Source organism: Pelobates fuscus, chromosome 1, assembly GCF_036172605.1.
Source record: "Pelobates fuscus isolate aPelFus1 chromosome 1, aPelFus1.pri, whole genome shotgun sequence".
Lineage (NCBI taxonomy): Eukaryota > Metazoa > Chordata > Amphibia > Anura > Pelobatidae > Pelobates > Pelobates fuscus.
The window spans coordinates 93,561,069-93,587,695 of record NC_086317.1 but is presented as its reverse complement, the minus strand read 5'-3'; the positions used below and the strand labels follow the sequence as shown (position 1 = coordinate 93,587,695).

The 26,627-nt window shown below is 41.2% G+C and overlaps 1 protein-coding gene across 1 annotated transcript in view; it reads right to left on the bottom strand.

The window, feature by feature from the left end:
* Positions 1-26,332, bottom strand: part of LOC134605813 (4-hydroxyphenylpyruvate dioxygenase) — a 65,813-nt gene extending 39,481 nt beyond the window's left edge. The window contains exons 1-6 of the mRNA XM_063450069.1: positions 26,251-26,332; positions 25,055-25,081; positions 18,998-19,060; positions 18,663-18,767; positions 6,628-6,670; positions 4,386-4,468 (exon numbers count right to left, since the gene is read on the bottom strand). Coding sequence (XP_063306139.1) covers positions 4,386-4,468; positions 6,628-6,670; positions 18,663-18,767; positions 18,998-19,060; positions 25,055-25,081; positions 26,251-26,253 — 324 coding nt within the window. The 5' untranslated portion in view covers positions 26,254-26,332. The remainder of the gene's footprint in view (positions 1-4,385; positions 4,469-6,627; positions 6,671-18,662; positions 18,768-18,997; positions 19,061-25,054; positions 25,082-26,250) is intronic.
* Between the last annotated feature and the right edge of the window lie 295 nt (positions 26,333-26,627).

Genomic DNA, 26,627 nt, shown 5'->3' with positions numbered 1-26,627 from the left:
GCAAATCCTAACTGGGAAACGCTGCCTTAAGGTATAACTGTTTGCTGCTAGTGCTTATATTATATGGAAACTACCTCTCTTTTTAAGAATATAGTTTGCATTTACACAGGGAATTGTGCATGTGATGCTAGAATAGCCAAATGGTAACAAATTTCCCAAATAAAATTTGCAAATGGATTTTCAGTTCTCCATAATGCTCCATAATTTTCCATTTAGTGAATAAATCTCTTTGTTGTCCAGCTGCTCCTCAACTGTTGCGTTAGGCATAAGAAAATATTTAGTCCCTCTCATCCTTAAAACATCATTTAGTAATTGATTCAAAGCTCTGGCATGCCCTTTCTACAACATGTGCTATTGCCTTTTATAATAGCCAAATATCTGATCTGTCACATCTATGAAAAAACACATTCATAGCCTTTGCTCTTCCAAAAATATTCAGCACCAGTGTTTGTCAAAATATACCATTATATTCATATAAGTAGATAGAGGTTTTCAGTATCATGTGACAATAAACTGTCAGTCTGAATTTGTCATTGGAAAAAATGTCTTTTGACCTGAAAGAGAGTGTAATCTATGTTTTTTAAATTGGTAAAGTGTAGAATGTCTTTGTTTTGTATAGGAGAGGTGTATATTATTTCTGTATGCACTAAAAATAGGTATTTAAAAAAAAAATAATAAAGATTTGACATTCTTTTTTTAGTTTTGTTTTTCGTCAGTAGGTAACAGTGCAACCAACAAACATTTTTCAATGTAACAATGTTTCGCTAATGACCTCGTCTGGAGTGCTAACTGGCCAACACGTGGGAACTATTGGGAGGCTCCCCTTCTGTTCTAGCGTACCCTACCCCGTATCGCTCTCTCTGGTGTACTACAGGGCTACTGATGGGGCTCCGCTTGTATTTGGGTCCGTAGGGGTTGGTGGTGCAGCCTCAAAATGTCTGTTAAGGGTGCATTTCTCCCGTTCCCCTCCCTCCGTCTCGAACCCCCGTCCCATGGTCTCGAATTTTGGGCGAAGAGGGTTGTGTGTAGTGTAGTGTCGGTTCGAGGGTGGGTCGTGCCCTGTCCTCTAGTGGGAATAGAGGGAGTTGTCTTGTGGAGTTACCCTCCCCTAAGGCCCGGCATTGCCAGCCAGGTGAGTAGGTGGTATCTTACTGTTAGGTTGTTGCCTTTGCGTGTCGATGCGACTATCCGTCGCCGGGCGGCACTCTTGTTCAAGGTGACTGATTTGACAAACCCTAGTTAGTCGGGGTCAGTTATGTCTCATCCTCGTTATCGTGGGATTGGGTGATGTAGTGACCATGTACTGTCAAGGGTGGTTAGTATTGCCCATAGGCTGCCGGCATCACCCAGTTCCCGGTCGGGGAAGAGGGGGTCTATGTGCTGGCCACCCCCCTGGGTGATCTATTCGGTACTATGGCGGTACCTTATGGTCTCTTCTGGAGTCTGTCTGGTTTCAGAGCCCGTCCGGGTCGTGTGGTCCCCCTTTTCCCAGAGGGCCCCGTCCCGTCCTGTGGGGGTGGTTTGTGTGGGGTGTACACCCTTCGGTCCGGTCGTCTAGCAGTTTGCAGCGTGTGCGTCTCTCCCTGCACCGTCTCACTCCAGTTTGTGACAGCCTATGGTGCCTGGGCCGGCTGTGTTGTATGTGTGGCTCTATCAGTCCCTTTCATGTTCATGCGTAAGTCGTGTGGGGTCAGTCTTAGGGAAGTGGGGGCCCTTGTCGTTTGTTCCTAATCCTTTTGGTTGAGGAAGTCGGTCGGGTCCCTTTGGGCGCTAGTGCGAGGCTAGAGTGGCCGTCTGCGGGTTGTCCACTCCTGTTCTGCGTAGGGGAGCTGGTCGGGGGGGAAAGGGAAGGGGGGGGGTCCTGCGTCCCAGTGTCCCGCGGGCTCCCATTATCCGTCCTCAGCTCCTCTCCCCAGCCCCTGGTGAACCCACGCCGGCGAGCCCCGCCCCCGGTCGGCCATGTAGATGATCCAAGGGGTTCACAGGCGGGTGCAGCGCTCCTGTGTCCCCCGTAGCTCAGCCGTGAGGGTCTCCATCGTGTATGTTTCGTCCACTTTGTCTATCCATTGTGCTATCGTGGGGATGTCCGTCGATTTCCATCTGGCAGGGATCAGGCTTTTGGCAGCATTGAGGAAGTGCCTAATTAGAGATTTATTGTAGCGTGGTACAGGCATCTGTGTGTTGTTAAGCAGCATAGGCAAGGGTTAAATGGGAATGTCTTCGTCTAGGATTTCCGCGAGCTTGTCGTGGATCTGTTGCCAGTAGCCTGTGATCTGAGGGCATGTCCACCAAACGTGCAGGTCCGTTCCCTCTGCGGCTTTGCATCGCCAGCATGTACCATCAGATGTCAACCCCATGGTTCTTAATTTGGACGGGGTCCTGTACCAGCAGGTCTAGATTTTGTAGTTAAGTTCTTGCATTTTGGTACTTAGTATCCCTTGGTGCGCAAGTATGTGTATCTTCTCCCATTGCTGGTCCGTTAGGGTAACCCCCGTGGCCTGTTCCCACTTGGAGTGGAAAAGCGCCGGCGCCCCTTGGTCAGACGCTAAGAGCATTGCATAGAGTATCGAAATCCCTTGGGTCAAATGTTCTCCGCTAGAGCAGAATGTCTCGAATTGCGTGGGGTCTCTGTGCAGTAGTTGTCTCCCTTGGAGGGTGGCGTAGTAATGTAGGTCGTGAGCTGCAGCTTGTATCGGATGATCGACCATATCCCAATAAAGGGGTGGTTCCTGAGTTCTTGGTCTCGCATCGGGGCCCGCGTCCACGTCACCAGCGGGACTCGTCCCCCAGCCCATGTTCGTTCCAGATGTACCCACTGTTTTTCCGTGTCCTGCACATGCCAATCGATGACACGTAGAAGATGGGAGGCTTGGTAGTATCCCTGCATAGATGGCAGTCCCGTGCCTCCTCGGTGCTTCGGGAGGGTGAGCTGTGCCCTCTTCACTCTCGGGGGGGCCCAACGACCATAAGAATTTCAATATCGCGGAGCCTAGGGACCTGAAGAAGGCTTGTGGGATAACTATCGGGATGGTTTGGAACAGATACAACAAGCGTGGTAGCAGGTTCATTTTCACTGCATTTATCCGTCCGAACCATGACACACAGAGTTTCCCCCATCGTATCAAGTCCGTGTGAAGTGTGCGGAAGATGGGGAGGAAGTTCTCTTGGTAGAGCCGATACAGGTCTTTTGTCAACCAGATCCCTAGGTATTTTAGTCGCTGCGGGCACCACTGAAAGGGGAAGTGTGCTTCCAGTTGTTCCACCATCCCGTGTGGCAGGGATAGGGGGAGAGCTTCCGACTTTGTTGCATTGAGTTTCAGGTTTGAGAGTGCTCCAAACGTATCGAATGCCGAGAGTAAAAAATAGGTATTTTATCACATACCTACGTTAATGCAATTTCACTTAAATAGTAACTACCCAACTTGACCTGATATTAAGTAAGCCACTTTTAGAACTGAGAGTGTGTGCAGAGTAGGGTTATGCACTAAAGCGAGAATTCAAAGTGAACTTCACATTTAAGGTCAAAATAACAGAACTGGAAAAATATCTAAGTCAGCTATGCTTTCAGTTCAACTACTCGGGCCTTATATTTGAAATTCACTTTGAATTCTCAATTTAGTAAATTACCCTGTAAATGTAGAAAATCTGTTAAGGTGTATAGAGTGTCCTTTTGCAGAACAGTGTTATTTAGATCCACTAAATGCACTGGGAGAGATTTGTCAATGCTAAACTGGTGCTATTTCTGGTACCAAATGTTAAGAGACATAACATGGTTGATTTCTTCTTATTTAGCACTTTTGCCTTGATAAATCTGCCCTCTAGTGTGTTTAAAGACACCATCATCAGGTTTGATCACAAAGCTACAAGTGCACAATTTACAGTTTTATTATGCTACACCTTCTCCACCTGTTTACTTGTTAATATTTCCTGACTTTTCCTGAAGTGGGCGTTCAATGTTACTTTAATTGGTACCTTTATGCAGCTGCCCATTTCTCCTCCTCTATACCCCTCACCTCCTCCTCTTTATTCCATTAGCTTATTTGATTTGGCCTGTGATGTCACTGAGCTCAGCACTTTGCTTGCACCTTAGCAAACACTTAAACAGAAAAATTAAACAAACCCATTTTTCAAAGTGCCGGCTTGTTTGTTCTTACATTAAAGTCAAACCACAGTTCGTGTGTCTCACGTTACATCGACATTTCTCTCTCCCCGGGTTACAGATTTTGATTAGACAAATCTAAAACTTTTGGAATGGAATGTAGAATGGACGGGGACCCTTGCAGTTTCAGCTATATTTGAAATTAGTTTAGCAGATAATCCAACTGTAAAATGCAGAATGTTAGATAAAATAAATGGTGAGAAATGCAATCAGTAATTGAAAATACCTGAAATAAGAAGTCGCAATCTTCAACTTGGAAAGCTACATCCTTTACACCATCTCCATGTTTGATCATGTGTTGTCCCATCTCTGTGCAGAAAGGTATAATCAGGTTTGTCCCCAAGAGTAATTACGCTAATATATGTATTTATTTATTACAGACACTCCTCACTTACAGACCGGGTTCCGTTCCTATGACCTGGTCGTAGAACGAATTGGTCGGTAAGTGAGGAGTTAAGGGATTCCCTGCTCTGGTGCGTTCGTCTATGTTCGGTGAAACTTCCCTGAACATAGACGAACGCACCAGAGCAGGGAATCCCTTTAATCTATGTTCGGGGAAATTTCCCCGAACATAGAGATTTGAGGGAATACCTCTAGTCTATGCTCGCGGAAATTTCCCCGAACATAGATTAGAGGGATTCCCTGCTCTAGTGTGTTCGTCTATGTTCGGGAAAGTTTCCCCGAACATAGACATGCGCACCAGAGCAGGGAATCCCCAGGACTGCTCGCACTTACGCCTGGTCGTAAGTGCGAGCCATCGTAAAACAGGTAGGTCGCTAAATGAGTACCACCTGTATTTGCTTGTTCATTATATTTACAGCGTTATACACTAAAGTGATAATTCAAAGAGAATCACAAATTTAAGATCAAAATAGTCAAACTGGAAAAAACTCTCTAAGTCAGCTTTGCTTTAAGTTTGGCCTTAAATTTCAAATTCATCTTGAATTCACTTTGAATTCTCAATTTTCTGAATAACCCTGTTAGTGTTATTCACTGCCATTTCTGGAAAGCAACAATACCCTCCCCAGAAAGGCATATTAAATTAGATTGTTTAAAGAGTAACCCTAAGCAGCATAACCACTACAGCTTGCTTTCGTGTCTCTGTTGCTTAGCGTGCCCTGGCACCACCCCCCTGTTTAATATCATACTATTTATGAATGGTTTAATAAAAAACAGAGAATGAGCAATGAGGCACCACTTCATCGTGGCCACATTGATTATGTGGTATTGAAAAAACACAATAACTTCAGGAATACAAACCTGTATTTGTAACGTTGCAGTGCCCCTGTTCCTAATTATACACGGGTCCCTCTTTTTTACTCATCTAATTTCAGCACCTGAGACCCAGCCTCTTGCAACATCGTCAATGAGGCACGGTCCAATCCAATGCTCCTTAAAGCGATAGACTTAACCTTGCAATGTAAACATTGCAAACCACTGGACCCAGACAACTTCATTGAGATCAAATGGTCTGGGTGTCTATAGTAGTCCTATAACAATTAAGCATTTTTATCATCTTGATGACATTGATTGGCTGAGTGCTCCAGGACTCTCTTGCTACTAATGGAGACTCAAGGTACAATCTGCACTATGGTAAGTTACCTAGTGCTAGGCCAACTCACCTTTAAAGGGAAATTACTTGTTTTCCTGACACTATAGCTTCTCCCTCCATCAAGGCCCCTCCTTCGGTGGGGGAGGACTAATGTGCTTTAGGATTTTTCCATGGGGCATTATTCAATGCTTTCCTATGGGAATTTGGGAGCCGCTGGAAGTCCTCATGCATTGCTCGGAAGTTGTCTAAGAACCAGAAGTCCCTCTAATGGCTGTCTGGTAGACAGCCTATAGAGGGGGAGTTTACCCTAGCTGGTAATTATTGAAGTTTCTTTAAAACTGTAATAATTACCTGCTCAGGGTTAATGGACCTGGGACAGTGCTTCAATGAGCTGCTGTGGTCTGGGTGCCTATAATTACATTTTTGTAAATATTTTGTTGTTGTCCTTTGTAATACATTAAGTAGATATGTATCCTTGGCAGAGCATGTAAGTTAATTTAACCCCGGTAGAGCTGTAGGTACGACTCCGGCATGCATGCAGCACTACTGGAAGAATGCCTGAATTTACTTGTGCCCTTATGGAATTTTTATGTTGATGCCTCAGCATAAGTGCTAAGAGGTATCAGGGGGCAACAAAATCATACAACATGCAGCAGAGGTAAGTGCATTTTGTATTACTTTGCTGCTTTGTTCACCCTGATTAACTACTACAATGTTTACTGGGGTGACAACCAACAAGGAACAGTTACTTTTCATAAATGAATAATCACAGCATTCTTTGCATTGCGGCGAATGAATAGATTAGTTCAAAGGCCCACACACATCAAATAGTTTTCAGATTAGAATAAATTCTCATGAGATGGCTTCTTGCAAATTCCAGAGTGCTGATTTAAATACTGTAAATGTTGATTTTTACCTTCATTACCAGGGTTCAGTGGAGATTGAAAGACAAAAATAATCTGGGGACGGAAAAAATAAAGAATTAAAATACATTTTTTTAAACTAAACATTTAGCATTGATTAAATGTTCAGCCAGCCTTTAATTGGTGTCATGCTTAAAGGGTCATGGCTATTCCCCTTGCAAAAAAAGTATATATAAAAAAAAGGAAAATAGATCAAACTCACCTTTCAGTGCTGGGGCTTAGTTCTACTGGCAGCCTCATCCTCCTCCACTTCCTGGGAAGGGATTTAGAGGGAATATTGGCTGAGAAGAGAATGGTACTCTTTCACCAGCATCCAGTGTTTGCTGATGTCAGACGCCAAATATGCACATAATTTACCTTAGAGTCCATCAGCAGAGAGTTACATCAGCAGAGGGGCTGTACTCTGTTTGTACATTTTACAACAAAACACTGCATATACAGATTTCAAGGAACATAACAACTTCAAATCAGTGAAGTTTGGAGTAATGCTTTAAAGTTGTTAAATGCAATGTCTTGGCTACGTAATCTATGACATTTATCATATATGGGAAGAATGGATTAAAGGGACACTATAGTCACCTGAACAACTACAGCTTATTGTATTTGTTCCATTAATATGGCCCTGTCTCCAGGGCTCTTAATATGGCACTGAAGACAAGGCCATATTAAGAGCCTATTTGGCCTGGTGCTGACAATTTTGATGGGCCTAATTATAGAATCGCATCGACAGAAAACACTAAAACAGTCATACCTCCCAATATTCATGTATCTGAAAGAGGTGGTGCTGGAGGCAGGCTCACAGGATATAGCTTTCAGAAAACACATACCCTATGCTAATATCTCGCTTACATCTTTGAAGTAAATCCATACCCCCTAACAGCAGTGTCCGGTGAAGCAGGATTTCGGTGCGTGGGTTACAAGGGTGGGCCACTGACGCGAATCACGTAACCAGTACTGCCCAAAGAGGCAATCATGCCCAAAAAAATCTGTCCGAGGAGTTAGAAGGTCAACCTGGCATGAATGCATGTCAGGCTGCCTGCCAATCATTCAGGCTGGCCAATAAGGGGATACTATGCAGACAGCACTCTGAACTTGGCATAAATGCGTCAAATGATGTACTCGCTCCACACTTTCTAAGGACTATATCGTAGCACTCACTTGTCCACCCCTCTCCTTACCTTATTACTAGCATGCAGAAGCGTCTGTTATACAGTCTGGGACAGGAAAAAGGTGTATGTAGTGAGTGTAAAAGAAAGGGAACATGCCACAGATTTAGAGCGACTGAAGCAGCAAGAGCATTTGCATAGTGCGCAAAGTCATCTTTACATTAACTAATTTCATTTTCAACCAGTCCACACAAGTTTTGCTTCCCTACATCCACATATGAAAAGTAGTAAAACATTTTTTTTTTTTTTTTTAGCAATGGGTCTATTCCATGGGCCTGGAGCTGCAGCTCCATCAGGGCTGTGTTTGACTTGTGCTTGCTCTGCCTCTGATATGCCTCCTTGACAGTCTTAGCCAATCCTATATGTGATTGGCTTTTGTTCAACACTTCTGATGAAGTCAGCCTAGCAGGCAGATCAGGGGCAGAGGCAGCAGCTGCAGACTTGAATACAAGTAAGATTTACTATATTTAGGGAGGCAAGGGGTGCCTGGGGGGGGTCGGGGGAGGGAGCTAGATGGTGGTTTTAACACTATAGGGTCAGGAATACATGTTTATGTTCCCGACCCTATAGTGTTCCTTCTCTATATAATTTATTTTGCTTCCCCAGAATCCTCTGATTACTCAGTGGTGCTCAGGCAAGTTAGAAGAGTCCTTGGGTATGTTAATAACATTATTTGAGACTCCAGACACCATGTTACACTTAAAAATAGCTTAGTTTTTTAATGCATCAACCATATAAGCTACTTAAGCCTAATAGTCACTGATAACACTCCCAGAACCACCTACTGCCAGACATACTTGGAAAAAAAATCATCTAATTTGTGTTCAGAATGGTATGAGTTGTTTAAAACTCACCTAATATTAAATTACCTCTGTTTTAATGTGAAACCATTTAAGAACATAAACCTGGGTTTTTATATACACCCAGAGACCTTATCCTCATTTAGCCACATTTCCACAATATTGTCCAGTTTGAATGGTGGTGATTGCAGGTTAGGCCAGCGCTCTAAATTAATTAGTGCCACATAAATTGGATGAAACTGGCGCTGACATTCAATTTGAAACAGTGCCAGGATACTCTTTGTAAGATTACCACTGCATGAGCTGTAGTGGTTATTTTATTTAGAGTCTCCCTTTAAGTACATAATTTCACAGGATGTAAATTAAAAAAAAGAGAAAGAAAAGCATAATAGATCCCATATTGTTTTTTCTGCTTCCAGAGCCAAACATAGAATTGAAAGTGTGCTTGTTTAATATAGATATCAGATTAGAGGAAAACTCAGAATTCCATGTTTACAATCTCTAATTCAATCCACAAGGGATGTAATTCAGCCAGAGTTTTAGTATTTCTTTCATTATCAGGTTGTCAAACAACTAACACTGGGAATGAAATGCTGTGTAGTCATAATGAGAATCAGATTTCTTTGCTGGTCTTCAGAACTACAGTTTGAAATCCTTTCACCTCAAAGAGTTAAACGGAATTATAATTATCTGCTTCTAATGATCAGATTGCCATATCATTTATGTAGAATAGATGTTAAGGGGCTCTAGGAGCTTACAGAATCAACAAGATCCAATTTATGTTGACAAGGAGAGTTCAGTCCAAGAACATAACAAGGTTAACCAAGCAAGCACTAGAAAACGTGATAAGATTCTCCAGATCAACGCAGGATCTACAGAGGGTCAACAGAATGAAGGACGATATATGTAGGACACAAAAACTTTTCAAGATTTCATGTCTTCATAAATAATAGGAACTGCCCATAGCAAAATATATGTGAGATCAAGATCATTTCACAAAACAAAGAGGTTCCAGATAAATGTGTCTCTACTGAGGCACCAGAAGTGTACAAGACTTAGATGCTCTCACAAATCACACAACACTTGAGGGGAGTTCGGAGAGGATAAATAAGACTTTACACGTTTAACTAGCTTTATCTAAAACAGATTTAAGGTGTTTATTCAAACAGGGAGTGAAACACAGATGTACTGAAGGGAAGACAATAATATGGAAAAGATATGTCAGAATGTTCAGTGACAACAGTGGTGATCAGTTTGTGGTATTTTGAGGTATCCATATGTGCCCGGTTTAGTCTCTATAATGGCACAGGCATAAAAGGGGTTAAACGCCGTTTAGGAGATATTCCATTTCCAGATATAAAGGCAGCTACCAAATACACCAATCCGCCGAACAGGATATCTATACGAATACTCCAAACCATACGAAAGGTTTATACTCCCAAACAGCCAAATAGTATAACCATATGAATAACCCCCCCAAGTACGAGACGAGGCTCCGTATTGAGGGTCAGCAGGTGATCTCGTTTAATGTGGGCTACCTGCCCGGTATTTATGCAGGTCTCCCACCAGGTGGACACACCCCTAGGGGACCTGGTGGAAAACTGTGACAACTTTACATAGTGACTGATCACAGACATACACAACTCCCACAGGTACATTGTAATCCCTCCTCTCTATCCTGGAGATAATTGGGAAGTAACTCAATTATCTCCAAAGATAGAGACCAAACTCCATTTTGTACATACTAATAAAAAGACATAACAATATATAACACTAAAACTCCCGAACCGAATGCCCACATTCAACATATCCCCAGATTGCTTAGATCTGAGCGGACATTATTACCGAATGGCGCTCAGATCACATACATACAGTTCAATCGCCATGGAGCCAAAGTCTTTCACATAGTCTTTCGTTATATGAATGGGCTCCATGGGATAGCTATCTGAGGTAGCTCTGTTCGTCTGTTAATCTCCCGAATGTGCCGGCGTTCATATGGACGAATGAGGTAGGAGAAGGGAGATCGGCGGCTTCAGTGGTGTTCGTGAAGAAAAGTGTCAGTTTTTAGTTCCAGAGTTTTGTAGCTGAACACCGCTGGCCGTTCGACGGTTTAAGATGGCAATACGAACAACGGCCACCCAGCGTTCGTCAATTAAGCTGCGGTTAAGCGCAGCTTCTGGGCAGTAAATTGCTGCCACACTCCCTACACAGGTGCTCCGGTCATTCGTATGTTGGTTCGATAAACTCAATTTACCAAACGCCATAGCAGAAAGGCACGAACAAGCCGTTCTGTATGGAGAAATAAAGGTTTTAACAAGGAGCCCATAGTCCAGGGGCAGCAGGCGAGCAACCAGGCTTCTCCAGTGCCCAGTGGCGAGGTTAGTTCCGCCACAGTCTCATTGTATTGTATTTATTGTATCTGTCGTGATCAAAGAGGGCAACTAATCTCCAACCATTGCCACACGCTGCAATTATAGTCTACATAGTGAATAAGTATGAAATAAGTATGATATAGTTTTAATGTTTATTTGTATCAGGCATTTAACTGCTTTTTAGAGTTAGACTGAGAGTGTCATTTTGTAAAATAATGTAATTAGTTTTTATTGATGGCTCATCATTTGCAAAACCCCATGTTAAAGGCAGAGGAAGCACTTTAGGTAACTATATATTTTGCTAGGAGGGTCTGGTCAATGGTCTCTTTCCTATCCCTGTATTTGCTGTGCACCAGGTAAGGGGGTTAAAAAAATTGTGATGGAATTCACCATCACTGGGAGCAGAAGGACACTTTACATAGGTTCCTAAAATTCTGGTGGACCCCTTCATCTTGTCTACCTATGCAAAGATTTATCCTGACTAATCTGTTATTGAATCTTGTACGCATGTCTCTACCTCTGATAACCTCTTCACTTTCTACCGATACAGATTTAGAGCCTTTATATGTGTATATATATATAATACTAAAAAAATGTGCTGTATATAAGAATGTTGTGCAACTAATCCACTATATGTTCTTTTATGTCCTTGTTGCTGTTGTGGCTTTACCTGCTGGATTGTATTTTCATGCACAGAAAACAAAAAGTACTTTGATCCTGTATATACAAAGGAGATCGTTTTTTTTGGGTGCACTAAAGATAATGATCTGTAGTCTAGTTTAGACAGTTATCAATCATAAGTACCTGTAGTTCTCCCAATTTCCTTATCTCTTGATATGAGTTACAACTATTATGAAATGCGATGGTTTGTCTGTTCTCATCTGCATACTTACCCCTTAATTAGGAAGTGATGCCTCCCCCCGCCACATCAACAGATGACAAATTTCAAGGGCAGAAATTGACAATAGCTGGAAATTATTTTACTATGGTGGATTGGGTAAGTAAAAAGTATTTTTAATTTTAGGACAAGGTTATGGAAGAAACCCTTACCCATTATCACATGGGGGAGTAGAAGAGTAATATGTATTTTATTGGTAGAGAAGTGGATTCTTTATTTTTTTTATTTTTTTTATTGGGAGATTACTATAGCAACCTTAAACACTAAATATAAATACCATGTATTGAGTATGCCTATCTGCTCAATAATATAGTTCCAGTACCAAGTCCCCTGGCAACAGTTATGCCCACCCATACCAAATCATACCATACCATACAGTAATGGGTGATATTCAGTGTTCGAGATTGTCAGTGTTGTCTTCCATTGAAAAAATTATAGGGGGGCGGAGCTTGCCACCAACTGGGTCGGACGCCATCTCGGCCAGCTCCACGCAAATAGCCCACATTATACCCCAAAATCTAAGGCACCCTGCCCCATCTAGCATCCCAACCAGACTGACCTGCCTCACGGAGCGGTCCGGCACCCGCCGATGCCATTTTTTCAGCCGCCCAAGCAGCCTGAGGGAAAACGCAGGCCTGGGGCCTACCGCGCACCACAAGCCTACAGCCTGGGCGATCTCCTGGCTATCTGAAACGCGGGAATCAGCCTGTGTGGGTCAGACACCTCGCCCCCGCGACAAACTCTGATGCCAGCAATGGGACGTCGGTCCCAAAAACCGAATACGGCGGCTGAGGGCAGAGACATCAGCTCCATGCTGCAAAGGCCGGCACAGGCCCAAACTCCCACGGACGCACAGCAGCCCTCACACCTGGAGGCCACAGGGACAAGCGACGAGGTAGGGGCCACACAGGACCCTCAGAAAGGTCAGGCTTCACCCCCAGAGCCCTATGATGGCACTGCCCCCACCACCAAAGCAGATTTAAAAGCACTGCTGGCAGACATCCACAAGGTCTGGGCTGCAGACCTCCAGCAACTCAGATCAGACATACAGGCAGTCACAGGCCGAGTAACACAAACATCAGCAACATCAACTCTGAACTGACCACAATTAAAGACACAGTCACCCAACTACAGGTCCATCAATCAGCCCTGTCCCTCAGGATGATGGCATTCGAAGACAGACAACGCCGCAACCACATCAAGATAAGGGGTGTCCCTGCCAACATCACAGCAGACGAGCTACCACACTACACCAGGCGACTGCTGGCGACCATTCTACCCCACCCAATGGCCAGGAAACTATCCATTGAAGGAGCACACAGAATATCAGGCTCGCCCACGGCAAAACCTGGCCAAATACGGGACGTCATACTCCGCTGCTCCACCTCGCAAGATAAAGCCCACATTATGCTGGCTCTGAAGGATAAAACACCGCTGTCATTTGAAGGCGCCTCTCTAACCTTTTACCAGGACTTAACAAGAGCAACACTGCTATGGCGCAAATCACTAGCACCGGTCACCTCCCAACTCCGCAGGGGTGGTATACAGATGGGGCCCCCCTGGAACTCTGCTAGCTACACACAACGGGACTGTTCGCACGCTAGAATTTGGAGCAGACATACCCACCTTCCTTACATCATTAGGCATAGAAGGCTTCGAGACGAGCGCACCTCGAGACAAGCCACCCATCACATGGGACCCAACGACCACAACCACGTTCACACTAAGAGCCACCACATCCGGGGAATCTGAACCCTGGCAGGACTGAGCATAATTCACGTGAAACAACTAGACAAGGAGGCTGAAAACCCGCGCAGAGCTCAACGCATCACAATCTGGTTTAGAATGTGTTTAACGTTTAATATTTTCAGTTCATGTATATGTTTTTAAGGCGCACAACAGCTAGCTATGAATGTCCCAAAACTGGGCTAAAAATATAAAGAACCGAGATGGCACCCACCCCTCACAACCCCCCACTAACACCCCTCTCAGATGAGGGCGAACTACTCCGAGGGGCCCAAGCACCCTCCTCCCCCCCATCCCTCTGACACAGCGGGGTCTATGCTAGCCGACAGGTACGGGAATTACTAACCCACCTACCACACAATAAGATACCCTACTATCGCAATCCCTAACAGTTGGCTGCGTATGAGCCTGTTCAGCCAGATGTACGTAATGCTCCACACATAGCAAATCTATACGCACAACTCCTCCAAACTCCTAAGGAACGATCCATACCCCCTATGGAACCAATATGTAGCGCCTACACAGGGGCCCCTCAGCCTCCACCAACCAAACGTAAGCTGACAAACAGCTTAAACCCCCTAAGCACCTGCCTAGACTCTCTCAGATGAACCAACACTACACACCCACCCAATCTAGGCATACCTGACTAACATATAAGATCTATAAACATAACGCAAATCTCCCACTGGAGATTCTTTAACACAATCCCTTTATACAAACCACTAAATGTAAAAATGTGCAAGTTTAACGCATAACGTACCTATGTTCAAATATTATTGCTCTTGTGGAAGCTGTTGTGGCTATGCAAGCACTGCTGTAAATCCCATGCACAATAAAAATAAAGAATAAAAAAAAAAAAAAAAAGATTAAGCAATATGGAGACCCGTCCTTTAAGGGGATCCTCTAATAATGTCATCTATACCACATCATAAATGTTACCTAATTTCTATCACTAAGGAAAGCATCAATGTATCTCAGATACTCTGTGTATGTGTTTGCAAAATATACCATAAGACAAACTAAAAAAAAAATAATTATAAAGTCTTAGGGGCCACAAATAAAACAAAAGTTTCTTTACCAATTTCCCTTGCCCCTGAATATATGTGAGAATGGGTGAGGATTATTTCCATAACTGAAACTAAAAATACTTAAAATACTTTTAATTTGCAGCTTTTTATTCTGTCCATCCAATTCGCTATTTTATCTGCCATTGTAGCAAAGTTACATAAGAATAATGTGGTATAATTTGGTGCAGTGCCAATTAGTAAAGGGTTGAAAATGGTTCATAAACTCTCTATAGGAAACTATCCAACAACAAAATCATTTGCTACTTATTAAGTGTCTTGGTGGTTTCACAGGGCTAAAACAATAGCATTTTTACCATTGTGAAGGCTTTATCTAGTGATCCCAGACAAAGTGTCAATAAGCTACCTAAACCAGCATAATTAGTACTTTCAGTGCTGCAGGAGAGAACTACATGATGCTTTGCTCTCCCGTGTGGCACTGAAAGTGGCAGTGAGCAACCTCTCCTCTTATTCTATCATTTGTCTGGTGAGATAGAACAGAGATATACCATGTAGGAGAGCAAGGAGTAGGGGAGTCCCCCCTACCTTTCCTGCAACCCATGGGCTTTAGGAATAAAGATAGTAATATCCACATGATGGGGCCAGGAGATTCCCAGTCTTTTGGGGTGTATCTCAGGAGCGTTTACCCATAGTTGATAACTCCTATAAGCCTTTAGTTTTGTTTCTGACAGTTAACTAGTTCTTGCTATCTGCCATAGACAGGATAGGCCTTTCTGTGATGGTACAGCTTCTTGTGATAATTCTTTGTGTTATCCACGTCCCTTCATCGGTTTTATTATTCTTTTTTTTACTTAAGCATATTTGAACTGCTTTCATTTCTTCTTATATTACCTAAAAAGAGTGGCTGATATGCTTAATTTGTTTCATGACAAAATGTAGGAATATAGCTAGTGTACTACAATGTGATATGTCTCGTATATAATGATCAACCACAACATTAAAACCTCTGACAGGTGAAGTTAATTGCATTGATTACATTTTTACAATGGCACCTGTCAAGAGGTGAAATATATTAGGAAACAAGTCAACAGTCAGTTCTTGCATTTCATTTGTTGGAAGCAGTAAAAATGGGCAACCAAAAACACCTGAGTGACTTTGAGAGGGGCCAAATAGCGATGGCTAGAAAACTGTGTCAGAGCATCTTCAAAACTGCAATTCTTGTGGGGATTTTCCCAGTATATAGTAGTTAGCACCTACCCAACATGGTGCAAGGAAGAACAAACCGGCCAAGGTCATGGACGAACAATGCTAATTGATGCTCGTTGGGGAGTAAAGGCTACCCCATCTGGTCCGATCACAAAGAATAGCTACTATAGCTCAAATTGCTGAAAAACGTAATGCTGGCCATTAAAGAAAGGTGTCACAACACCGTGCATCACAGTTTGCTGCATAGGTACAGACTGGTCACAGTGATGACCCCTGTCCACCACCGAAAGCAACTTCAATAGAGACGTGAGCGTCAGAACTGGACCATGACGCAATGGGAGAAGGTTGCCTGGTCTGATGAATCACGTTTTCTTTTAGATCCGGTGGATGGTCATGTCTGTGTGCGTGGTGTACCTGGGAAGAGATGGCAACAGGATGCTCTATGGGAAGAAGCCAGGCCGGCAGAGGCAGTGTTATGCTCTTCATGGCAATGGTGTTCCCTGATGGCAGTGGCCTCTTTTAGCAGATAGTGCACCCTGCCACACAGCAAAATTTATTCAGGAATGGTTTGACAAATAATTCAAGGCTTTGGCTTGGCCTCGAAATTCCCCAGATCTCAATCAGATGAGATGAATGTGCTGGTACTACAAATCTGATCCATGTAGGCCCCACCTCGTACTTTACAGGACTTTATGGTATCTGGCAACAAAAAAATATCAGCAGATCCTTTGTGTTCCGAGGTCTTGTGGAGTCCATGCCTCAATGCATCAAAGCTGTTTTGGCAACGCAAAGGTTAGGCAGGCAGTTTAATGTTGTGGCTGATCAATGTATGCTAAATTAAGATGTATTAGGAAATTATGGTATTTTGCTGCTCCCTAATGGTACATTTAGCGTAATGCAGCTTTATAATTGCATTAGAATTGGATACTAGAATCCAACTATGCTTATATAAAAACATGTCTTATGTTCAAGCCATAACACATTAGAAACCCTTTCAACTGATTTCTGAGCTATTTTTCACATTCCTGCTTGCTTAAAGTGAAACTATAGTCACCAGAACCACTGCAGCTTAAAGTAGTGGTTCTGGTGTCTATAGCATGTCCCTGCAGGCTTTTTAATGTAAATGCTGCCTTTTCAGGAGTTTGGGGGGTTTGGAAAGTTACAGGGTCAAATATAGGGCTTTCCCCTTTTCAGTTTTTAAACATGGAAATTTGCCATACTGGTTTGCTGAGTCAATGTTGCCTAGGAATGAAAATTACCTCATCATGGCATACCATTTGCAAAAGTAGACAACCCAGGGTATTCAAAATGGAATATGTCCAGTTTTTAGTAGCCATTTAGTCACAAACCCTGGCCAAAGTTAACATTCATATTATTTTTTTTGCATTTTTTTCCCACACCTAACCTGCACTTCACCTGATACGATACATTTAACTGTTTTTAAACACTCGCGAAGTCTCCTGAGTACAACAGAACCATGCATGTACAGATTTTATCGTGTGTTGGAAAGTTACAGCAAATTATATTGTCTAGAGTAGACTTTTGCCTGGTTTATCAAGCAGAATGTGGTAACCGGGTCCCTGCCACCCAACCACCCCCTGCCACCCAAAGCACAGTAAGGGGAAAAAGAGCCAAACAGAATTGTGCCGTGTGTGAGGACGAGCCATCCGCGGCACAAAGTGTCAGGAGATACAGACAGGCTGGAAGTAGCAGAAGGCAGTTAGGAGAAGGGTGATTAAACATCAAAGGGTGAAAAATGTTAGTAGGAAGGAGTAGCAGGGACTGTAAGAAAGGCAATAAAAAAGTATACCGAATAGGTACAATTTAGATGGTAAAACAACAGGAGAACAGTATAAAACAATCAAATAAAAGTAGGAGATTCAATACTCTGACCTGTGCACAGCAGGAGCAGCAAAGAAAGAGGAGGAGTCAAGCATCACAAGGTTATTATATAGTACATGACTCTTTGTTTTCTGATTGGTTTAACTTTATGATTAATCAGTGCTGCTGGAAGTAAAGAAAGTTTATGCAAAATATGAGGCCTCCTGTCGTGGTAAAATTGAGCAGCGAGACTGCTGGGGTATGGTTTATACACTAAAAATTACTTCATTAATCTAAAGTTGTTTGATGCTTAGAATGTTCATTTCTCCATTGAAACAGTCCAATCAACCATGGCAATAAACTTTCAGAGTGCAATCTAAGAAATCCTCTTGAAAAGACCTATGCCAGGCCTTTCCTGCTCCCTGGCCACTAAATATTCCATAGAGACATAAACAGAATAATGCCCTCAAACCATGATTGTAAAAGCTGCTCATGTAAAAGGGAAAGGAAAACAAAGAATCACCTATTATGGGAATTCTGGTGACGGTGGAAGTCCCCAGATTTGGAAGCATCATCATGCCATGTTTTTTAGTCAATAGTCAACACTATAAGGGGATTCTCAAATGCAAGAGGGTTTCAAGTAGCATGCGGAAGCCAAATCACAGGCAAATCACAGGCAATGACATCATGGAACACAAAGTATCCAGTATTCTAAAGAAAGAAGTTGCAATCATCAATCTTTCAAGTTACATACTGTATTGTTAAATTCTCAGCTAGCGATTTTCTCAGTCATTGTTAAACAGTGTTAACAATGTTCGGATTTTATAGTCCAAATGGCCGCATGCAATGGTTTTGCCTTGCTCTGTACGCGACTATCCGGACTTCAATGAATATCCCTCTTAATGTATTATTTTGAAAGTAGAAAAAGAAATCAATTTACAAAATTTAACACATCAATTATGATTTTACAAAAGTTTTGTCTTTTCATCCTTACCTTGTTCTGCTTAATAGCATGGGATACCACTTCACGACTGCCAGTCTCAAGACCTTTGTAGGCATAAGGTTCAAATCCAAACTTATCACAGTAGTATGATGCAGCCTGTAAGAAAAGTACATCTCTTATAAGTAAATCACTAATATTTAGAGAACAACTTAAATTAAAGATGTTCATTATATGTACTTAATTACTTAGATTTACAGAATAACATAATTTTATATATTGAGATGAAGTGGTCTTGGTGACTTTAGTAGCCCTTTAATGCATTCTTCTTAGTAAAGCACATGCTATACAAATTTGCATCATGTATTTGATTAGATTGTACTACATACCTGTTTGGCATTTCCAACCCAAAAAGAAAGATGATGAAAACTTATAAAGCGGCCTCTTTGGTGCTGAAACAGAAAAGAAGAAGACATTTTATATGCAAGAGCATATTTTGAGTTGTATTTCCTGCTATAAGTATCCACAGCAGGGTGCAAGAAATGGATCCTTTCCTTCTCATATAATTTTTGTTTGAAAAGGTATGTGAACCTTTAGACTTTGTAATCTGGTAATGGGGTTCATATTTAACTTGAGTTGTTTTTGATTTGATTTTTTGAAAATACATTTTTATGTGGAATGTCAGTTTTCTTTGAAAAAGGTGAAAACGTACAGAGATTATTATACATCATGAGAAATTAAGCATGTTTACAGTATTTAAAATGATACAATAATCAACATACCAAATTTTGTTGATGTTTAAAGACAAAATTGTAACAAGATGAAAAAGAAAGAGTTATGGACAGTGAGCACAAAGCCACCACCTGACCTGGTCAGAACCCCCCCCCCCCCCCCCCCTTCCCAGTCCCCAATCCTTCCCCCTATAGCTAAAGAAAGGACTTAAAATTGGGGATAAAGGACCCGGGATATATGAACTGTACCCTAGAAATGGATTCCAAAGTATGGAAGCCAGGTGTCGCTCCGAAAAGCAGGTCAGTAGACCGTGAGCCAAAGCCAGTTTGTTCACATTATAACAGAAGGAAAGTGTAATATTAAGATGTAAACAGGGAAAAGTCTCCTCCCCCTCAAAATGCATTTGTCATTGGGAGTGCCAGATACACTGTGTGCAGAATTATTAGGCAAATGAGTATTTTGACCACATCATCCTCTTTATGCATGTTGTCTTACTCCAAGCTGTATAGGCTCGAAAGCCTACTACCAATTAAGCATATTAGGTGATGTGCATCTCTGTAATGAGAAGGGGTGTGGTCTAATGACATCAACACCCTATATCAGGTGTGCATAATTATTAGGCAACTTCCTTTCCTTTGGCAAAATGGGTCAAAAGAACGACTTGACAGGCTCAGAAAAGTCAAAAATAGTGAGATATCTTGCAGAGGGATGCAGCACTCTTAAAATTGCAAAGCTTCTGAAGCGTGATCATCGAACAATCAAGCATTTCATTCAAAATAGTCAACAGGGTCGCAAGAAGCGTGTGGAGAAACCAAGGCGCAAAATAACTGCCCATGAACTGAGAAAAGTCAAGCGTGCAGCTGCCAAGATGCCACTTGCCACCAGTTTGGCCATATTTCAGAGCTGCAACATCACTGGAGTGCCCGAAAGCACAAGGTGTGCAATACTCATGGCCAAGGTAAGAAAGGCTGAAAGACGACCACCACTGAACAAGACACACAAGCTGAAACGTCAAGACTGGGCCAAGAAATATCTCAAGACTGATTTTTCTAAGGTTTTATGGACTGATGAAATGAGAGTGAGTCTTGATGGGCCAGATGGATGGATTGGTAAAGGGCAGAGAGCTCCAGTCCGACTCAGACGCCAGCAAGGTGGAGGTGGAGTACTGGTTTGGGCTGGTATCATCAAAGATGAGCTTGTGGGGCCTTTTCGGGTTGAGGATGGAGTCAAGCTCAACTCCCAGTTTCTGGAAGACACCTTCTTCAAGCAGTGGTACAGGAAGAAGTCTGCATCCTTCAAGAAAAACATGATTTTCCTGCAGGACAATGCTCCATCACACGCGTCCAAGTACTCCACAGCGTGGCTGGCAAGAAAGGGTATAAAAGAAGAAAATCTAATGACATGGCCTCCTTGTTCACCTGATCTGAACCCCATTGAGAACCTGTGGTCCATCATCAAATGTGAGATTTACAAGGAGGGAAAACAGTACACCTCTCTGAACAGTGTCTGGGAGGCTGTGGTTGCTGCTGCACGCAATGTTGATGGTGAACAGATCAAAACACTGACAGAATCCATGGATGGTAGGCTTTTGAGTGTCCTTGCAAAGAAAGGTGGCTATATTGGTCACTGATTTGTTTTTGTTATGTTTTTGAATGTCAGAAATGTATATTTGTGAATGTTGAGATGTTATATTGGTTTCACTGGTAAAAATAAATAATTGAAATGGGTATATATTTGTTTTTTGTTAAGTTGCCTAATAATTATGCACAGTAATAGTCACCTGCACACACAGATATCCCCCTAAAATAGCTATAACTAAAAACAAACTAAAAACTACTTCCAAAAATATTCAGCTTTGATATTAATGAGTTTTTTGGGTTCATTGAGAACATGGTTGTTGTTCAATAATAAAATTAATCCTCAAAAATACAACTTGCCTAATAATTCTGCACTCCCTGTAGTATCAGGTAAACTAAGAATAGGTAATAAAGTAAAAACTGTTGGATAAGGTAGGTAAAGTCATGCTATACAGGGTTATACTATGTTCGGCATTCCAAAGCATTAAATAAAAAAATATATATATATATATATATATCACACCCAAGTATAGAGGAGAAAAGATAGGAAAACAAAACATATACATACTTATACATGCAAACGTTTAGCCCCTGTTGCGTTATATCAGTCTCCTGACATGTAGCCTCCCCTCTCCTTGTTTTTAACCAAATGTTTAGTGTACCTGTTGACCAGTTCCACACGTCAGCCTGGAGGAATTTTAATACAGTCTTCTTTCCAGAACTGCTTCAAGTTACTGATACACTATATGGCTAAAAGTTAGTAGAATCCAAACCATCATAGCTATATGAGCTTGTTGGATCCTATTCAAGCGTCCTAAGGGCAGGCACTGCAGTCTGCGTTGCAAGTCACTCTAGAAGGGCTCAGTGGGGTTGAGATCAGGGCTCTGCGCAGCCACTCAAGTTTCTCCACACGAAACTCAACAAGCCATGTCTTCACTTGCTGCACAGTAGCAGATGCATGCTGGGACCGCCTTCCCTAATCCGTTGGCACAAAGTTGTAAGTACCCAATTGTCTAAACTGTCTTTCTATACATTAAGATGGCCCTCTACTGGAACTAAGGAGCTTAGTCCAAACCCTAAAACATTGTCCAGACCGTTATTCCTCTTACTTATCACCTCTTAGTGTCATCTAATTTAGAAAGATTTATTCAATATACCATTTTTGACCTATCTTTTTCTAATAATGAAAGTGATTGTTGGTTATCTATGTTCAGTCGCGTTTGACAAGTATGTTTTGGGGTTTGTTTAATTGTTTGATCAGCTTGCCTTTATATACACTGGTCTTACCACATTTGCAGATGAAAATTATAGTTGTAATCTGAAAGGTTCACTCACTATCACACTATAATTAGCATTACTTTTCTCATTTGACAGTGTTTTAAATCTGGCACGATGATTAAGTATGTATAATGGTGATTTGTATAATGGTGGTTTAATCAAGCATCTAAATAAATTGAAAATAGACAAGATGTAAAACATTTTTTTTTTAAAATAGTTGAAATTAAATTATAAATTAACAGTGAAATCATATCATGAGATCCTAATAGATAATGCTTTCATTGAACAGTGGCTGTGTATTTAAATTAATCAACTTGGAGAAGCTGTACAAAGGCATATTGTTGGGAAAGAAAGATTCAATCAGCAAAAACATACTGTAAATCTTGCGTACAAACAAGGCTTATTTTTGGAGTACGGACCAGTACTGAATGTCAACACCACCTTTAAAATTGCAATAATTAGAGGAGAGTACTGGACACTTTAGTTTTAGATATATAATGAGATCTTTTATTCATCAAAAGCCATAAAGAACCGAGTATTGTACTCACAGTTTGTTAGTATTTTAGGACACTTATAAACATATTCTTGCAAGTAAAACACCAAATAAATAATAAATAGTGTAAATGACGCTAATAAATAATAAAAAGAAAAGTGTGGCTCCAGTCACGTGTAAAACGTATTACTTTTTCTTCCCACCTAAAATATCATTATTTATTTACATATTGCAAGGATCTGATAAGTACGGTTATTATTAAAATAAATATATTTGAATAAATGTGTTATATTCTTTTTCATTTTCTTGTTTTTCATCTCGCTTTCTTTGAAGGCATTTTAAACATTGTGTTATCTGAGTTTCTGGAGTACTTTCCAAGCTTGCCCTAGCATAGCTCAATATGTAGCGCAAATAGAGAAATCAGTATACTATTAACTATGATTAGCATCTTTTATTATGTGTTCTGCAGTTGTGAGGAGGAGCGTGGAATGAGATCTTAACTGAGATCTCTCTCCATTGTCAGTGTGAATGGAGATGGATCTGTGAGTTGAAGTTGAAGGGACTACGTGGCAGAATGCAGAGCACCACTCCCAAAGAGATCTGGAGTTCAGGGCAGGTTCCCGTAGTCAATGTCAAGATTCAAAGATCAGGAGCATGAGTGATAAGGTGAAATCTAATAGCAAGCATGCAATGAATAAGTGAGCACTCATTTAGGGGGTTTCATCAGCAGGGACAGGCTTATGGGGCATGTGACATGACTCTTCGCTGCTTCCTAAGTGATGGAAATGGGGCATCCCCAATGTTCAATAGCAACACAAAATACATCAGCCTTGGTGCCATATTGTCACCAACATAACAATGCCAGTTTCAGAATCAGAAATTGATGCTCTGACCTGGGTGACTGTTGTAGACAAAATTATTTTAATGCTCACTGCCACCATGGTCCAGACATACCATGGAGATGCTCACCTGTCTGGCCATGCAGATACCAAGATGCAGGTAAGGGAAGCCCATGGAGGCTATAACATTACTCTATAAATCTGTCAGCCTTTCTGGAAGGCATACAGGCTATTGTTTGCAACATTTGAAGTACTCTTTATACAGTGCCTAAGTTGGGTTAAGGCTACTAATTGACATGCATAATTTTACAACTTGTATACTACTTCATTCCGTTAGTTAATGTTACTTTTGATGGCGCAGATATCTGTTCTGATAGGCAGGCAGTGGTGGGTCCATGGCACAATTCCATTCATCTATCATGGTTGCATTTGCATGCTCCAGCATCACCAACGAGGGCTGCATGGTCCACTTCATTGGGCTCCTGTGTAGCATCTGCAATTGCCAGTCCCTTTCAGGGTCTCCATCTTCTTGTCCTGATGGCTTGTGTCTCCATTTCAAGAGATATGCCTAGCCGAGTGGAATACATCATTGGACTGACACACAGTTATTTCAAGGAGGAATGGCCAGGTCCTGTGTCTCGCTTGACACAATTTGCATAATCCACAATGGTGTATCAGCTGGACCCTAAAATATGGAGGTTGGTCTGGCAGTCTAGAAGGGAGATGTGGCCTGACTGACTATTTTAAAAATACTGAACTGGCTGAGCAAGTGCTCTGATGTTTTGTGCTCTTTGCATGTCTTTTACACTCTATAACTTTGGCTCTGCTACTTGACCTTGTCTTTACATTGATCATGTGTTCCTCAACTTTAACCATTTGGTACACTTAGAGTCTGATCTTTGCCTTGCTACCTGACCTGTCTTTTAGGCTGGGAACATACTGTGTTCCCAGATCTGTGTTGTCATCTGAACTTTGACCTTGACGTTTCTGGACTACACATTTTTGGATTTTTCCCATGTAAGGTCCCCTACCTCATGCTATGTGTCCTGCATCCTGTGTTTCAGTTTATAACCCACTGACATTGCCAATGCTTTAACTTCCACTCTCCAGTGGCTGATTGCGGATTTCAGTTCACAATTTAAAGCAGGAGCAGGCAAACTGAAATGTTTCAATATACCATCTAACACATTCTGGGGAAATGTGCATAACATTAAGAGATTTTTGAGAGTCATGTACTCATATTTTAGCAGGTAACAGATGAATTATTAATGCAAATTTGCCCTTCTAGAGTTAATTTCCCAGTTCCTCTAAATGGCAAATATGGGTTAAATTTAGATAATATTGATATATTTTACAATTCAAAAGTAAATTTAGAGCTATGCAAAACATTTTACAGTTCTACTCTTTCCTATTACATAACCTATATCGTAAGAACTGCCTTACTAGAGACATTTCAAATAATTGCTTAGATTATATACTCTTTTTAATTTAGTAACAATTTGATAGAAACAAAATATATAGAATTACCTTTTCTCCTTTGTCTGTGTAAGAAGTCTGAAAGAAAAGCAAATCATTTATGTGTTAATCTGTGTTCTAATCGATTACTTACGTTAGGTTGCAGATTTTTACCACACACATTTGAAAGATTTTACAAATGGTGTTGTTTGAGATGAGGCCAAAAAGATACCAATACTTAATTATATTGTCTGGATGTCATCAACTACTTCAGCAGATATTTGTACAGTATGTATATTACTGGTATAAATAGTGATTCCACAACATTTAAACTATATACATAGAACAACAAATAATATACCAGTACTAAAGTTATATACACTCTATATAAATGGTTAAAAACATATAAAATACATAGAAAAATACTTATTCTTCCAGAGATTTGTTTACATGAATACTGAATTTAAATACATTGTATCTAGAATAGGTAAAAAACATAATAACAGTGTAAAGTACATAAAAAATAGTAAAGTGAAGGGTAAGGGTTTGGAGTCACACTCCCATGAATTAAAGCCACGCCAGCTCTGTATAAAAGGCCTCAATGTGCCAATATGGGCTACAGGATATCTGTCTAGCAGCAGCATACTCCATGAGTACATGAAGAAGATCCTCAGTCGAAACCCATTTGCTGCTTGGATTGGGACCTAAATATGCCCTCTGGGTTATGGACTTGCCATAATATGATATCCACTCCATTAAAGTGTAGATTAAGTATATTTCTGCATATTTTATATGTTTTTCACCATTTAGTTGTATGTTTTGCTTGCCTGTTGAAAAGTGTCATAGAAGATGTTGCTATTATATCTTACCTTAAAAGTTTACGTGCTGTAAACTATACAGTCACAAAATGTAAATAAGTCTGTCACCTCACCTCCAAAATCTGTATTTCAAGACTAAGAGAGCCCTTATGGGTTAAGTGTAACAAGCAAAATAAAATGTGTAATAAGTGCATGAATGCAGTAAGTAAAAATAAATGCATGTTTGAAAATAAAAATTCAGCAGGTGCACATTGCAATATAGACTGCAGGATAGAACAATATTTCTAGTCTGGTTTAAAAATTCATCCTTATCTTTGGTTATTTTAAGGTTTGTTTATTTTGTTTATTCAAGTTTATAGTGTGCTTATTTGAAATATGCCAAGTCAAATGGCCATATTGGAACAATTTAAGAATAATTATCAAAATCAACATCACAAAATAAATCCTTACCATTTTGTTTGACAGAAACTTGTCTTGCAGTGGTCAGATGTCCAATATGTCAAAAGACAGTTAAATAGTTACCGTTTATGTTTAAACCACTGATGTGATTGGCTGCCAAAAAAACACCCTCTCTACCTCCCCTCCACCTCCCCAAATTGGTATTTTTGTGTGTTCCTTTAAAGTGTTCTGGGTCCCTCACCTTTACCCTTTATTTCTAGATAGCAGACTTTGATCTGTTGTGAAATTAACTGCATAACAAGCTACCTTTCAGTGCAATGATGATTTTATTTAAATAGGATCACATGCCATTATATACACATTGCACAGGAGAATACATAATTTATGTATCTAGGCTTATCCATTTTTGATGCTTGTTTCTCCTGTTG